The sequence below is a fragment of the Sminthopsis crassicaudata genome, chromosome 6, assembly GCF_048593235.1.
Source record: "Sminthopsis crassicaudata isolate SCR6 chromosome 6, ASM4859323v1, whole genome shotgun sequence".
Lineage (NCBI taxonomy): Eukaryota > Metazoa > Chordata > Mammalia > Dasyuromorphia > Dasyuridae > Sminthopsis > Sminthopsis crassicaudata.
In genome coordinates, this window is record NC_133622.1 from 251603059 (window position 1) to 251617696 (window position 14638).

General features: G+C 62.6%; 2 protein-coding genes across 3 annotated transcripts; one reads left to right on the forward strand and one right to left on the reverse strand.

The window, feature by feature from the left end:
* Positions 1-906: 906 nt before the first annotated feature.
* On the forward strand, positions 907-7874 carry BBS1 (Bardet-Biedl syndrome 1). 2 transcript variants are annotated; one of them, XM_074273429.1, is made up of 17 exons: positions 907-1112; positions 2305-2381; positions 2584-2618; positions 3235-3507; positions 4126-4172; positions 4254-4292; positions 4764-4836; positions 4923-5054; positions 5132-5238; positions 5358-5478; positions 5612-5770; positions 5855-5924; positions 6037-6195; positions 6392-6525; positions 7147-7281; positions 7389-7475; positions 7576-7874. In XM_074273429.1, the coding sequence occupies exons 1-17, from the start codon at positions 1039-1041 to the stop codon at positions 7660-7662; spliced, it is 1809 nt and encodes a 602-aa protein (XP_074129530.1). In that variant the 5' UTR covers positions 907-1038; the 3' UTR covers positions 7663-7874. The 2 variants fall into 2 exon arrangements, with proteins under 2 accessions (XP_074129530.1, XP_074129529.1); XM_074273428.1 differs by lacking the exon at positions 907-1112 and adding an exon at positions 1544-1642.
* Positions 7875-9000: 1126 nt separating this feature from the next.
* Positions 9001-12287, reverse strand: ZDHHC24 (zDHHC palmitoyltransferase 24). The gene is made up of 3 exons (XM_074273433.1): positions 11956-12287; positions 9606-9883; positions 9001-9508 (listed from the first exon to the last, which is right to left on the reverse strand). Exons 1-3 carry the CDS (start codon positions 12228-12230, stop codon positions 9234-9236), a joined length of 828 nt encoding a protein of 275 aa, XP_074129534.1. The 5' UTR covers positions 12231-12287; the 3' UTR covers positions 9001-9233.
* Between the last annotated feature and the right edge of the window lie 2351 nt (positions 12288-14638).

Consider the following 14638-nt stretch of genomic DNA (forward strand, 5'->3'; position numbering starts at 1 on the left):
TGGGGGGGGGCCTCTGCCTCCAACTTGGAGGAGGGTGGGGAGACACAGGCCTTAGAGCTGGGACTTTGGGATGTAGCATATGGAATGTCAGAACTGGAAGGCTAAGTCATTGAGCATTTATTAAGCAGGTACTGCATGCCAGGCTACAAGTAAGGGCAGAGGACAGCACACCTGCCCTCAAAGCTCCCTGTCTGGCGGGGGACACAGTGGGCAGACGGGCACAGGCAGAACCAGGACAAATGGGAGGCAGCCGAGGGAAGGCTCTGGGCTTGGGAAGCAGGATGGCTTCTTGTAGCTGAGACTTAGAGGCCACGAGGCAGATGCCCACGAGGAGGCCGACAATTCCAGGCTCAGGGAGTAGCCGGAGCCCCCTAGGGACAGCAAGGTGGCCCTTGTGACTGTACAGGAAGGGGCCGGCCCCGAAAAGGGTTAACTGGGACCCGGAGGGGCTGGGGAGCCCGGGGAGAGGCGGGATTAGGGGGTGACACGGCCAGCTGACAGCTCAGGGCAGGAAGGCTGCAGTGAGGGCACCCTGGAGGCGGGACCATCCAGGACTGCAGGGCAACTTGGAACAAACCCCGAAACTGGCAGCGGGGAGGGACCCAGAACCCAGGGTGTGGGAGCCCATGACCGGGAGGGAAGGCACAGGACGGGCCATGCGGCAGCAACTGGAGAACTCGGAACATGGGACGTCCGAGCTGTGGAAAACCTTAAAACGGAACCTAGAATGATGGGGGAAGGGCCTTGAAACGCTAGAACGGCCCGGAGTAAGGGGGGCGCCACGTGCACGGTCAGGGGTGGAAGGCCAGCGCCGAGATCCGCCTTCCGAAGAGGAGAGCCGGGCGGAGCAGCCCCAGACTATTTCACTGCTAACGTGCAGCAGAGTAGGGAGCCGCAGACGGCTGGCGCAGGCGCGTTGCTGTCGGGTTCTGCGGCTGCGCAGTACGCTCTCCAGAGTTCTTCCTGGAACCTAGGCGCGCTGCTCCCAGAGCCGACGGACTGCCGGGAGGAGGGCGCCGGGGCGGAGCCGCTGGGAGGATGCGTCCGTTGTCCGGGGTGATGGAGAATAAGATGGCGGCGAGCGGGGATTCGGCGGGCTGCCGCCCCAATAGGTGACCCCCCCTGACCCCGACGGCGCCTGCCCCTCTGGCTGGCGGGGGGAGCGGCGGCGCCCCCCTCCCCGGCCCCATCCCTCATACCGTTAGTTAGCGGGCGGGGCCCAGGAGGGGGGAGGGGGTTCGGAGTCCGGATTCGGAGAGTACGTCACTCCAGCGCTGCCAGACAACGGACTCAGTTTCCTCATCTGTCCTATGAGCTGGGGATCGGAGGGGCACCTGCACCGCGGGGGGTGTTGGGATTAAATGACAGAGGTTGCGGAGGAGCTCCCGGACGCTCCGTGGTCCTGGTGACAGCAGCAAAGGGGAGGGGGGCACGTGGGCGCTCCCAACGTGAACGTGTAGTCTCGTGCACCCCGGGAAATGCAACAGGGCGCTCAGAAGTAATCAGTGTAGCGGAACCCGAGTGCTTACAAGTAAACAGTGTAGCCTCGTGGCCCCCCGGGCCGCGGAACCTGGGCATTTAGAATGGCAACAATGTAGCCTCCTCTCCCCCCTCCCCCCAGGTGGAATCTAGGAACTCACAGGTAAACAGTGTAGCCTCGTGCACCCTGGGAGGTGGAACCTGGGCGCTTAGAATGGGAACAATGTAGCCTCGTGTCCCCCCTCCCCCCATCTGGGCGTTTAGAAGTAAACAATGTAGCCTCTTGCACCCCAGGCAGTGGAACCTGTGTGCTTTCAAGTAAACAGTGTAGCCTGTGCACCCTGGGAGGTGGGACCTGGGCGCTTTGAAAGGGAACAGTGTAGCCTCCTGCCCCCTGGGAGGTGGGACCTGGGCGCTCAGAGGGGGAACAGTGTAGCCCCGAGCACCCTGGGAGGTGGGACCTGGGAGCTCAGAGGGGGAACTGTGTAGCCCTGAGCACCCAGAGTGCTGGAGGCAGGGTGGGGGTACTTGGAGCATCAAGTGCTCAATGTGTAGCATCTCTATTGAACACCACAGGCCCCTTGTTGGTGTCTCAGAACAGAGCGTGGTGAGTTCTGGGGAGTTCTCCTGAACTGTCCCCAGCTGCCTGGTTGGCCTAGGTGAAGGAAGCTCCTGACCCTTGGCCCTGCCCTTCACTCCCAGCATCTCACCCCTCAGCCTGACCCACACCCCACTGCCCTCGCCCAGAGCTGCTCCCAGCCCCCCACCCACACCCACGCGTCCTTTCCCTCCCTCCCTGACGGCCCTTCCACCTTCCCTCTCTAGTACCGAAGCCAATTCCAAATGGCTGGACGCCCATTATGATCCCATGGCCAACATCCACACCTTCTCGGCGTGCCTGGGTGAGTGCGTCTCTCTCCCTATGTGTCTCTGTCACTCCCTCTGTCTGTCTCCCTGTCTCTGTATATCTCTCTCTACGTCTGTCTCTGTCTCCCTTTATCTCTCCTTTTCCATCTGCCCGAGGAGCTCCAGCTGGGCCCTGGGGCTTTGCCCTCCTGCCCCAGCTCTGCCCTCCCCATCCTCATGAGCCATTCTGTTTTCCAGCGCTTGCGGATCTCCACGGGGATGGCGAGTACAAGGTGAGCGGCTGTTGGGCTTAGACAGGAAACGGGGGAGGAGAGGCTGGTGCCCAGCCTGGAGCTTCCTGGTCGCTCCCCGAGCCTGCCAGGCGCGGGCTCTGCCTGTAGCTCCGCAGTTGATGGGCCAAGCCGGCTGAATCCCCAGGGCCAGGGGGGCTCTGGCGCTGGAAGCTTAGGGACAATGGGCACATCCAGGCCGTCCGTTTATAGCAGCGGAAAGGAGGCTTAGAGGGAGCTTAAGGGATTGGCCCCATGTCTCGGCTTGGGCCCTGACCCCGCGGGGTCACTTACGCTGAAGGTCGTTGAATTAAGAGCATCCAGGGCTTCTGCCTGGCCTGGCCCACCCCCTGTGCTCAAGGATGGGAGGGGGTTCCCTCCCCTTGTGGGTACAAAGTCCATTATGCTCTAAACTCTTGTCCCCCGTCTGCCCCCAGCCCATGGTGCCTGGGGGAGGCCTGGGTCCGAGCAGACCCCTTCTGAGTGACAGAGCATTGAGTAAGCTCCGTGCCAAGGACCCGGGGGACCGTCCGCCCCCCTGCCAGGAAGCTGCTGAGCAGAAGGAAGGGCCTGGGGCCCAGTGGCGAGCATCTTTCTCACTCCAGCCTTTCTCTCGTAGCTGGTGGTGGGGGACCTGGGTGCGAACGGTCGGCACCCACGCCTAAAGGTGCTCAAGGGACCGTCGGTGCTGACTGAGAGCCCCCTGCCCACCCTGCCATCCGCCGCCGCGGCGTTTCTCATGGAGCCCCACGAGCCTCGGACCCCGGCACTGGCGCTGGCCTCCGGGCCCTGCGTGTACGTCTACAAGAACCTTCGCCCTTACTTCAAATTCAGCTTGCCTCCCCTGCCTCCCAACCCCCTGGAGCAGGACCTCTGGAATCAAGCCAAGGAGGTGGGGGGCCAGAGGTGGAGGGGACGGTGGGAGAGAAGAGACCAGAAGGAAATGAGAGGAAAAAAATGGTGGTTTGGGGGAAAGGGGATCCCAGCTTGGATCCCCTGGTCATCAGGTTACCTCGTCATGCTGAACCGCCCCCCATGGAGCTGGTGGGTGTCCGTGTGTGTGGTGTGGGTGTGTAGGGGGCATGACGAGGATGGGGGCTCTTTGGAGCAGAGGCCCCAGTATTCTTTTCCATCTTTGTCCCAAAAGCAGATTTCCTCTTGCTCCCCTCTGCCAGGGGCCTCAGGTCTCCCCCTCAGGCCAGTTCTTTGCCTCAGTTTCACCTGGCTCACACAGCCCCTTGTCCTGCAGCATAGCTGTTGGGGGCTTGGCAGGGGCTCAGAAGTGCCCCTTGGGGGTCTCATGGAGACCCCAGCTAGCCTTGGCCCCGTTATGAGGGAGATGGTAGGAAAGAGGAGAAAGCTTTCTCATCTTGGGGAAAGCGAGTGCTTTGGAGCAAACAGGAGCATTTGTAGAGAGGGAAGGGGGCGTGGAAGGAGGGGTGCAGGGCCGCAGGGCCTTGTGGGACCTGTGAGCGCAGGCCTGAGCCGAGGAGTCTCCCCTTTGGTGCAGGACCGGATTGACCCTTTGACCCTAAAGGAGATGCTGGAGGGGATCAGGTGAGAAGGCTCTCCCTGCTGCTCTTTGTGCCCTCTGGCCTTTGCTCTTCCCCCGGTGACCTGAGTCTCCTCTCCTTCCAGGGAGAAGGCCGAGGTGCCTCTGTCGGTGCAGTCCCTCAGGTGAGCTCCTCTGCTGTGGGGTCAGCCTGGCCGCAGGCATGACAGGGACCTGTCCTGCCCATGCTCGGACACAACTAAGGGCTCCCTCGTGGCCCAGATGACTTCTCTGTGAGTGTCGTGGGGGGCCTGGGGTCCGCCCACATAATCTCACCTCAGGGGACCCCAGCTCTTTCTCCATAAAGTCAGCGCTGCTCGGCCCCTGTGACAAGGTGACTTCCGGGCCTGGGCCAGCTCCAGCACCCGGGGCTTAGTATGTTCCATAAACCTGGGTCTAGAATGGCCGAGATGGAGCATAAAATCCGGATGAGGGCCCTTGGAGGGGGAGGGGGTTGCCGAGCCCCAGATCCAGAAGGGCCCGAGGAGGAGGGGTCCCTCATCCAGGTCCCAGCCCGGAGGGAGGCCCCGAAGGTCGCCCAAGGGGGGTACCGGGGCCTCGGAGCCGGAGCGATCTGAGAGGCGCCTGCTCTGTAGGTTCCTGCACCTGGAGCTGGGAGAAATGGAGGCCTTTGTTGCTCAGCACAAGAATCAGCCCATCAAGAGACAGGTATAAGGCGTCCCCCTCCCCTCTTCCAACTTCCTCCCCTCCTCACCCTGCTCTGGGCTGAGGCCTCTTGGCTCCTTGGCCACCAGACAGTCATCACATCCATGACCATCCTGAAGAAGAACCTGGCCGACGAGGACGCCGTGTCCTGCCTGGTGCTGGGGACCGAGAACCGCGAGCTCCTGGTGCTGGACCCCGAGGCCTTCACCGTCCTGACCAAGGTTAGCCGGGGGCCGAGTGGGGAGCAGGGCTTGGGGGGGCCACCCGCAGCCAGGCCCAACGTTGCCTTTCCCCCCAGATGAGCCTGCCCAGCGTGCCCGTCTTCCTGGAGGTGTCGGGGCAGTTTGATGTGGAGTTCTGGCTCACGGCCGCCTGCCGCGACGGCAACATCTACATCCTGCGCAGGTGCCGGGCTCTGGGAGGGAGTCGGGCGGCGGCCCGAGTGCGCTAGTCTGCAGGGGGGAGCCCGGGAATGAGGGCTGGGCGGAGGGAGGGAGGCACCTTCTCATGGGCCTTGTCCACAGGGACTCCAAGCGGCCCAGGTACTGCATCGAGCTGAGCTCCCAGCCCGTGGGGCTGGTCCGCATCCACAAGACGCTGGTGGTGGGCAGCACCCAGGATATGCTGCACAGCTTCACCCACAAGGTGCTGCTCTGCCCTCGGCTTCCCCCCTCCCCTCCGCCTGGCCCAACCTCCCCCTCCCCTGGGCCCAGCCCCTGGCCCCCCCCCTCCAGAGGGCTCCCACCCAGGGCCGCCTGACCCCCTGGCTCTCCCACAGGGGAAGAAGCTGTGGACGGTGCCCATGCCGGCGCCCATCCTGACCATGAGCCTCCTGGAGCAGCGCTCGCGGGGCCTGCAGGCCGTCATGGCCGGCCTGGCCAACGGGGAGATGCGCATTTACCGAGACAAGGCCCTGCTCAACATCATCCGGACTCCGGTGAGCCTGGGTTCCGGGGGCCCCCACCCTAAACTAGGATTTTCTCTCCCTGTCTCACATGCACCCGCCCACGTCTTCCCCCAGGACGCAGTGACCAGCATCTGCTTCGGCCGCTATGGGCGAGAGGACAACACCCTCATCATGACGACTCGAGGTCAGAGGGGGCATGACCTGGGGCTCGGAGCAGGGAGGCCGGAGCGGAGACCCTCCTATCTGGGCTTAGGGGGAGAGCCCCCAGGCAGTTCTGGGCTCTCCCCCTCCACTAGGTGGTGGCCTGGTCATCAAGATCCTGAAGCGAACGGCAGTATTTGGGGAAGGGGCTGGAGAGGCAGGGCCCCCCCCAGCCCAAGCCCTCCGGCTCAATGTGCCCCGAAAGACCAGACTGTACGTGGACCAAACCTTGCGGGAGCGGGAGGCCGGCACTGGTGAGCTCGAGCAGACACTGTAGCTGATGGTTAGGGGGTTACCTTGTGGGCTCCCACTTCGCTCTGCCTTCTTCCCGCGACCCCCCCCTTTTCTTCCTCTGCCACCCTCTGGGTCCCATCTATACTCCTCCCAGAATCCCCCTGGGCAGCAGCCTTGGGCATCTTGGGCCTCCCCCACCCCTCATGCCTTCTGCAGCCATGCACCGAGCCTTCCAGATGGACCTCTACCTGCTCCGGCTGCGGGCCGCTCGAGCCTACGTGCAGGCCCTGGAGTCCAGCCTGAACCCTGTGTCCGCCACCCTCCGGGAGCCCCTCAAGCTGCACGCCGTGGTGAGCGTGGGGGCCTGGGGAGGAAGCTTAGGGGGGAAGCGGAGCAGGCTGAGGGGGCTCCATCCTAAGGGGCCTGGGGAAGCCCCAGCAGCAGCAGAGGAGGCTCCCTCCTCGGCCAAGAAGTAGGAGAAAGGCTGGGTGAGCCTGTCTGCACAAGGGAGATCACTGGATCTGCCCCGCCGGCCCTTCTAGGGCCCAAGGGCCAGATGGGAGAACCAGGGTGGGGAGGTCTGAAGTCTGGAAGCCCGCCTTGAACCTCTCCTGGCCGAAGTGCACATGGACCCTCATGGCAGAGGGAGGCCTAGAAAGCCCCCATTCACGGATGGGGGTCAGAGCAGGGCACTAGCAGGGGTGCAGGGGCAGCCACCATCCCAGAGAGGGGCCAGGGGTCCCAGGACTCGGGGAGAACTCAGAAATCCCTTTGGGTTTTGTTCAAGCATTTTGCAGTGACCAGAGCTCCCCAGGAGGTAAGGAGCTCCCTATCCAGTCCCTGGATGTCTGGATGGGGCACACGAAGGCTGGTTGAGGACATGGGGGATGCAGCTCGATGCCCCCTCAGGAAGGGCACCCCGGGTGTGTTTGGGTCCCCGCGGCAGCTCTAAGAGCTTTGTTCTTCTCCAGGTTCAGGGCCTGGGGCCCACCTTCAGGCTGACCCTTCACCTCCAGAACACATCTGCCGTCCGCCCGGCCATCGGCCTGCTGGTCTCCTTCCTGTACAATGAGTCCCTCTACGCTCTGCCCCGGGCCTTCTTCAAGGTGGGCCCCCCCTGCACCAAGCACTCCCCTGCCCCCGCTGGAGGCCCCTCCCCACTAGCCCCCTCTCATCCGCCTCCGTGAGCCCCCATCCTCTGTCCCCACCGCAGGTTCCCATGTTGGTACCAGGCCTCAGCTACCCTATGGAGACCTTCGTGGAGTGTCTCAGTGACAAGGGCATCTCGGACATCATCAAGGTGGGTCACCAGAGGCAGGCTGACCGAGCTGGGGCGGGGAAGTCCCTGACAGCGGAGGCCCCTCCCCAGCTACACTCGCGGCCTCTGCCTTCCTCCACAGGTGCTGGTTCTGCGTGAGGGCCAGAGTGCGCCCCTGCTGAGTGCCCACATCAACATGCCTGTGAGCGAGGGGCTGGTGGCTGCCTGAGCCCAGCACTGGCCAGGAGTGAGCAGCAGCCAGGCGGCAGCCTCCATGTGGAGGCTGCCATGGAGGCCAGCCCTGGAAGGAGCTGTGGAGGCAGCTCCTCCCTGGCACCTGGGGCAGCCTGAGGATCCTGTCTCTCTGAGCAGCTGGCACTTCTGCTTTCCCCTCCCCCTTCACTGCCATCCACTGTTATTAAAGGGGTGAGGAGCCTCCGACACTCTGGCCTCTTTCTCATTAAGGACAGGGCCCCCCCTGCCCTCAGTTCCCGGGCGCTGAGCCCCACACCCCTTCCACTGTGGCTCAGGACCTCTGGCGTTTGACAGGGCCTCCAGTTTGTGCCAGCCAAGCCACGTTGGGGGGAGAGCGCCACAGTATCACACGGCAAACATTTATTAAGCCCTTTCTGTGTGCCAGGCACAGTGCTCTGGGATGGAGCCGCCAATCCTCAGGGACAACCTGAGGCGGAGTCCCACGGACAGAGGAGAGGGGGCAGGGCCTCTCCAGAAATGGAGAACGGCAGTCCAGGCAGCCACTGATGAACCCAATAAAACCCTGGTACCGGAACTCCAGAGAAGTGCTGGGCTTTGTGAGGGTGGTGGGCAGCCAAGGGCACCACAGGGCAGGAAGCCGCACGACCCTAGGAAAGGCATTCAACCCATCTGCCCCTCAGTTTCCCCATTTGTAAAATGGGGACAAAACCACCCCTAGCCCCCTAGGATTGTGAGGATCAACTGAGAGCAATTCTCAAATGGCAAAGCTTCCCTCAAAGCCTCCCCCAGCCCCCCATGATGCTGCATGTTCCAGAGCCAGAGGTCAAGGAACAAGAGGCGGCAGAGTGCCAAGTAAAGGGCCTGGCCCTGGGCCTGTGACCCCAGGGCGGCACCTCGCCAGCCCGTTTCCTCAACTGTCAGTCAGAGGCCTCGGCCTCGGTCAGGTCTACCTCAGGCGGGAAAAAGCTCGGCCAAGCAGGGCTCCCCCAGGGAAGAAATGTCCCCCAGCAGAGTGACGCTGCCCACCTTGGGGAGCCACCTGGGAAGGCAGCAGGTGGGGGCCCCTTGGCCCTGCCACCACACTGATGGGGAATTGCACAGAAGCCAGGCGAGGGAGGCAGCTGTACACAAAAGAAGCCTGAGGATGGGCGCCCCCTACCAGAAGGAGCTGCAGTCCCCAGACTTCTGTGACCCCATTTGCTCACTAGCAAATGGGTAGTGAGGAAAGGCCTCCCCTCCCCTGGCACTCTGGGCACTCCCCTCCACCCAAAACCCTGGCCATGCCCACTGTGGCCGACCCTGGCGCAAAACCTCCGCTCCCCCAAAGACAGCCCCCACGCAGCAGCAGGAGTAACTTCAAGGCTTTATTGTAGCGGGGACTGGGGCCGACAGCCCGCCCCTGTCCTGGCCGTGGGGGCAGGAGTAGTGCCAGGGAGGACAGAACACGGGGCTTGAGGGCCAGGCAGGAAGGGGGAAGGGAGGGCCCTGCTGGGTGGGGGCGCAAACCTGGAGAGCTCAGGCGGGCGGGGAGCAGCCCAGGACACTCCTCAGCCCCCAGTCCGTAATCCCCAAGGGCAACGCTCCTCACTCGGCGGTCTGGAAAGTGATGCCGTCCCCGGGCAGCGGGGAGGACAGGAAGGGCCAGAGCCATACCAGGAGCCAGCGGGAGCCCAGGGCAGCCTCCATGTTCCGCCGGGGGCCCAGATCGTAGAGGCGCTGGCCGTGGGCCCACTCGCGGGTGGTCTGGCCGCGCAGCAGCAGCATCCCGTGGAAGAGGAGCCCTGCCCCGCAGAGCAGGGCGCCCGCCACGCACGTGTCGGCTATGAAGGCCAAGGCGAACTGGGCTGGGGACACGCCACCTGCAGGGAGCACACAGCAGGGGGCCGCTGGGGCTAGGCCGGGGGGGTGCCTCCTTGCAGCCCCGGCCCGGCCCCCTGCCCCCCCCACGGCCCTCACCGGTGAGCAGCATGAGCCAGGGCAGCAGCAGCAGCGTCACAGCGTGCAGCTGGGAATGGGCCCGCAGCAGGAGCCCCAGGGCCGGGCCCAGCAGGGCCGTGACGTGCAGCAGCAGGCCGGCCCCGTGGAACAGCAGGCACAGGAAGGGCCGGTAGTTGCTGAAGCCCACGCAGCGGCCCAGCAGCAGGCAGTGGTGGTCCCGGCGCAGGACGCAGACCCTGCAGGCCGGGCAATGGCCGCTGCGTGGGGGCACCTGGCTCTGGCACTGGTAGCAATAGCTGCAAGGCAAGGGAGGCCCCATGAGCCCCAGCCCCCCAAGCCACGCCCCCGCTGGCCTGTCCTCCAGGGTGCCTCTTCTGCTCCCATTCCCAGGGACTCTACAAAGCCCTTCTCCGCGGCGGGGACTCCCTGTGTGGAAGCTCCCTCCCCCAGAGCAATCTGCTGCCAGCGTGGATTGTGGGCAGAACTTCCTGACTCCAAGGCTGAACCACTCTCCTCTCCGAGACAGCTAATGTAGTCCTCAGTCCCATTTCCCAGATGAGCAAACTGGAGCTCTGAGGGGTCGGGGAATCTGCCAGGATCAGACTCCCAGCGCTTCGCCCCAGAGCCCCCCATTCCCAAAGCCAGGCAGCCTCCCACTGGGACCCTCCCAAAGGCTCCTGGGGGACAGAAGGCTCCCCTACTCTGCCCTGAGCTGGTCCTGGGTCGGTCACTTTTTGATGGCATCGACTCCATTTTCAGGTGAGGATTTAGACCCAGTTAAGGTCAACAAGCGAGCAGAAAGAAAGGTGGCTCGCCCCCCCCTGCACCTGTCCCCCTCCCGGGACCCCTCAGCACCCACAGACCGCACTCCCATCACCTCTCAGGCGGCGGCCCGAGGCTGTACAGAACCGACATGCTCCGGCTCTCGGGGTCTCTACAGAACTGAATAAATGTTCCCTCGAGTTCCCCATTCCCCATCGCCAGCACGTCATTTGTCTAGTGCCTCGGTGGAACAGGCCCCAGACCGCACTGCACAGGGGGCTCAGAAAGCCCCAGGACCCTTCCCCCACAACCAAACCCAGAGGGGCGGAACCTCTCGGTACTCAGGCCACGTCCAGAAGGAGCTGGCAGCTGCCACCAGCCTGGGGACTCCCACCCTGCTCCCCCTCATTCCCTGGACTCCCAAGGCCAATTACAGCATCATGGAGCTGAACCTCCGCTCTCTGTGCCCAACGAATGGCCACCCCAGCACCCTCAGCTTCGGGGTCCCCTCAGCCAGTGGTCCCTGGGCGGCATTTTAGGGGAGACCCCCCCTCCCCTTGGGGGAGCAGTGTCACTCCAGGCCTGACCCAATGTAAGCTCCTCCAGGGCAGGGGCTGTGGCGCTTGTGCCCCCCCTAGGCCACGAGGAAACTCCCCTGAAACGTCATCGATCCTGCTTAAACCTTGCTGCCAGTGACGGCCGGCCTCTGGCCCCAAACCGTGACCCCGAGGGCTGGGGCTCCCAGCAGCACTAGCGGGACTCCCCAAATCTTGCACAACTCCCGTGCCACCTGCATCCCTAATCAAGACTGAAAAAGAGGCAGAGCACTCAGCAGGGCCCGGGAGCACCAACGCAAACCAGTGCCTGTCTGTTCTGAGGACTGGCCCACGGGGAGCCTCCACCTGGGCGAGTGTGGGCCGCCCCCAACTTCTAGAGGCAGGCCCCTCCCATGCCAAGTGACCACAGCCTCTGGTGGGCCTTTGGGGCGGCCCCGAGCAGTGCCCGCCCTTAGGAGACTTCTGTCCCAACAAAGGCCAAAAGGGAGGTTCAGAGAGGCAGGACTCCACCCCGAGGCCCCCCTTTCCTCTCCCAGAGTCTGTCTGACTTTTCTCCTCACCCACCAGGAGGCAGCAGAGGTCACTCGGGGCGCTCCTGCATGCCCACCTTGGGTGCCAGCCCCCGATGCTCCCTGGCACCCAGGGGAAAGAGGGCAAGGATGGCTATTTGGATACCCAGGCCTTAGCATACATTAGGCGATTAATAAATGTTCATCATCACCATCCCAGTGACCTTCCTATGGGGATGAATCTGAAAATCCCTTTCCATTCCTGATCTCTTCGGGGTCCTGGGATAAGGTCATTATCTCCTCCATCATAGGCGGGGAAACAGGGGTTGTCCCAGGCATGGTCTGCACCCTACTTCATGGTGGGGGGGGGAAATACGGGGTGAGGCTGCCCTTGGCCCAAGGAGAAGGCCCTCCCAGGGAGGCTGGATTGGAACCCGGGGCGGAAATGGGCCGCAGGGTGGGCACAGAGGGGGGGAAAGGGGGTGTACACGCACCCTGGGAGGGGGCGCCCCTCCCCCCTTCCGGCGCATGCGCACTCACTCCCAGCCGCGGCCCAGCGCCCGGCCCGCCAGCACCACTCCGCCGATGCCCGGGTCCCGGAGCAGGAAGAGGGCCGCGTTGCCCAGCACGTTGAGCAGCTGGAAGGCGGCCAGCAGCAGGTGCAGCGCCCGCGCCAGAGGCCCGGCGGCCGGCAGCCCCGGCCCGTGCTGCAGCACGTAGCCCAGCTCCAGCGCTACGGCGGCCGCCCACAGCGCCGTCAGCAGCAGCGGCAGCCGCTGGCCCCGGCCGCCGCCCGCGGCCCACACCGCGCCCATGGCCCGCCGCCCGTCGTCGCCCGAGGGGCCTCCCGCGGCCTCCGCCGCCGCCAGCGCCGCCGCCCCGCCCGACCCCGGCCGCGCAGGAGCCGCCGCCCCCGCCGGGGCCTCGCGCCTATCAGAGCCCGCGGGCCGCCGCCCAGCCCAATGCGCAGCGAGCGCCTGCCGACGCCGTGGTCTGATTGGACGGTGGGATGAGCCAATGAGAACGTGCGCGAGCGGAGCCCGCGAGCCCAAGCTTCGGCCCCTCGAACCTCCCCGAGGCCCCGCCCCCTCTCCTGGGCCCCGCCCTCCGAGAGCACAGCTTCTCGGGGCCAGGAGCCAGCCCCACAGATCTGGTCCAGCCTCTGCCAGGGGTGGAGGCTAGGTCCTGGGTTCAAATCTCATCCTTGCCACTCGTGGGGGCCTTGTCTCCTCCCCGAGCCTCAGATGGTCCTGGGTTCAAATCTCATCCTTGCCACTCGTGGGGGCCTTGTCTCCTCCCCGAGCCTCAGATTTCTTTCAGTGCCTTTGCTCCCCCTTGATGCCTGTCCTGCCCATCGCGGGTTTGTCCACGTGTCTGAGGTCCTCCTGGGCAGGAACCGGCCTTTGCCCTTTTGGGTAGCACGAGGCACACAGCAGGCGCCTGATAAATGTTCAGTGATTCGCCTGTAAGATGAGCCTCCCTTTAAGCAGCAGGAGATCTCCGACCGGTCCAGCTTCCACCTGCAGAGCTCGGGGGCCAGGGAGGTCGCTGCTGCCCTGGGGAGCCTCTCTGTTCCACTTTTAGACAATTTGGGATAATTACCAGGAAGTTTTTTCCTGTCACAGCATTTCTAAAGATCTTCGATCTCATTCTCCTCAAACATGCAGATGCAAGCCGGCCTGCCTGCCCATGCTCCCACAGACGCGGAATGCTGGGGTGAGGGTAGGGCAAGGAATCTGCCCCGATCCCTTCATGCTGCCTGGACACGAGTGAATCATGCCATCTGCTGTCCCATGATCCCTTGTAAAACGGAGATAATACCAGCACCTGCCTGGTTGTTGTGAGCATCAAATGAGTTACATGTGAATGCTTCGCAAATTGCAAAATGTCAGATGAATTTGAGCTATTATGAGCTCACCGAAGGAGCAACTCAACTTCTTTCCACTCCACACATGTTTCTCCTGGAGTCCCTCAGGCCCGAGGCAGCAGCACAGGCCCCGGGACATTGCTGAGTGCAGCCCAGACCAGATTCAGCTGGAAATAGTGAACGAAATAAATTTAAACGCCCCGAAACATAGATAAGGCCGTGTGTGATTTTCTACATCAATATGTAGCCCACAGAGATTCTTAGGTCCTATCTAGGGGCCCCGTTTCTGAATCGGAAACGGCTGCCCTGGCCTGGTCTCAGTCAGTGGGGCAAGAACCATCTCCTGTTCCTTCCTGAGTAATATGCTGAATCCTCCTGAAAACCACCTCACCTCCGCCCTTCGGACGCCACTCAGCCTTAGTCTTCACAGCCCTTGAGAGCCATTCCACAGCATCACTGGAAGACAGTTCTCTGGTACGCAGCTCAGTGCGGGTTCTTGCCCCCTCCAGCCAAGTAGAACAAATCCAAGAGGTTTCTCCATGCGGGTCCTTCAACTAAAGGAAGACATCTCCCTCAGTGGCTCGTGCTAAAACGTTTCTCCTCGCTGCAGCTGATCCACACAGGACACGGCCTTCAGAGGGTCTCCAACGTGTCAACGTCCTCCCTAAAACACGGACCCCGAACTGAGCAAAATACTCTAGAGTTGTTCTCACTGGAGCAATGACCATCTGTGAAGCACCTGCTGTGTACCACAAGCACTTGCTTCCCTGACTGAATGAAATGAAATAGAGTGTATGCTCCTTAGGAGTAAAGAATATTACATTTCTGTACCTTGGGCTTAGCGCAGGGCAGGCATCTGGGACAGACCAGCTCCCTCACTTTACAGATGAGGAGACACATTAAGTGACTTGCCTAAAGTCACTCAGCTAACACTTCCTGAGGAAAAAGACAGCGTCATGTGTTCCTGGCTTGGAGGCCAATCTTTTAGGCTGTATTTCTTAGTGTAAATTCCCTCTTTGGGTTCCCCTGTTATGTTGTTGACTTGGTTCCAGTTCTTAACTCACTAAAACACTCCACTATTCTCCATCTTGTACTTGTTAGACTCCAATTCTATTACACTTCAGTGCATGGTCCAAGCCCGTAAGAGTCTGGACACCCCCTTCTTTTTTTTTTTTTTTCCTGAGGCTAGGTTAAGTGACTTGCCCAGGGTCACACAGCTAGGAAGTGTTAAGTGTCTGAGACTAGATTTGAACTCGGATCCTCCTGAATTCAGGGCTGGTGCTCTATCCACTGCGCCACCTAGCTGCCCCTGGACACCCCCTTCTTGGTCATTCTTTCTTGTTTTCTGTCATCAGC

What these genes read in the sequence shown, in the direction of transcription:
- ZDHHC24 (XM_074273433.1), bottom strand. Translation starts at nt 12,230, where the DNA reads ATGGGCGCGGTGTGGGCCGCGGGCGGCGGCCGGGGCCAGCGGCTGCCG. An exon ending in GCGCTGGGCCGCGGCTGGGA is followed by an intron (nt 9,884 to 11,955) that starts GTGAGTGCGCAT and finishes CTTGCCTTGCAG; the next exon opens with CTATTGCTACCAGTGCCAGA. An exon ending in CTGGCTCATGCTGCTCACCG is followed by an intron (nt 9,509 to 9,605) that starts GTGAGGGCCGTG and finishes TGCTCCCTGCAG; the next exon opens with GTGGCGTGTCCCCAGCCCAG.
- BBS1 (XM_074273429.1), top strand. Translation starts at nt 1,039, where the DNA reads ATGCGTCCGTTGTCCGGGGTGATGGAGAATAAGATGGCGGCGAGCGGG. An exon ending in CTGTCGGTGCAGTCCCTCAG is followed by an intron (nt 4,293 to 4,763) that starts GTGAGCTCCTCT and finishes CCTGCTCTGTAG; the next exon opens with GTTCCTGCACCTGGAGCTGG. An exon ending in TGCCCCGGGCCTTCTTCAAG is followed by an intron (nt 7,282 to 7,388) that starts GTGGGCCCCCCC and finishes TCCCCACCGCAG; the next exon opens with GTTCCCATGTTGGTACCAGG.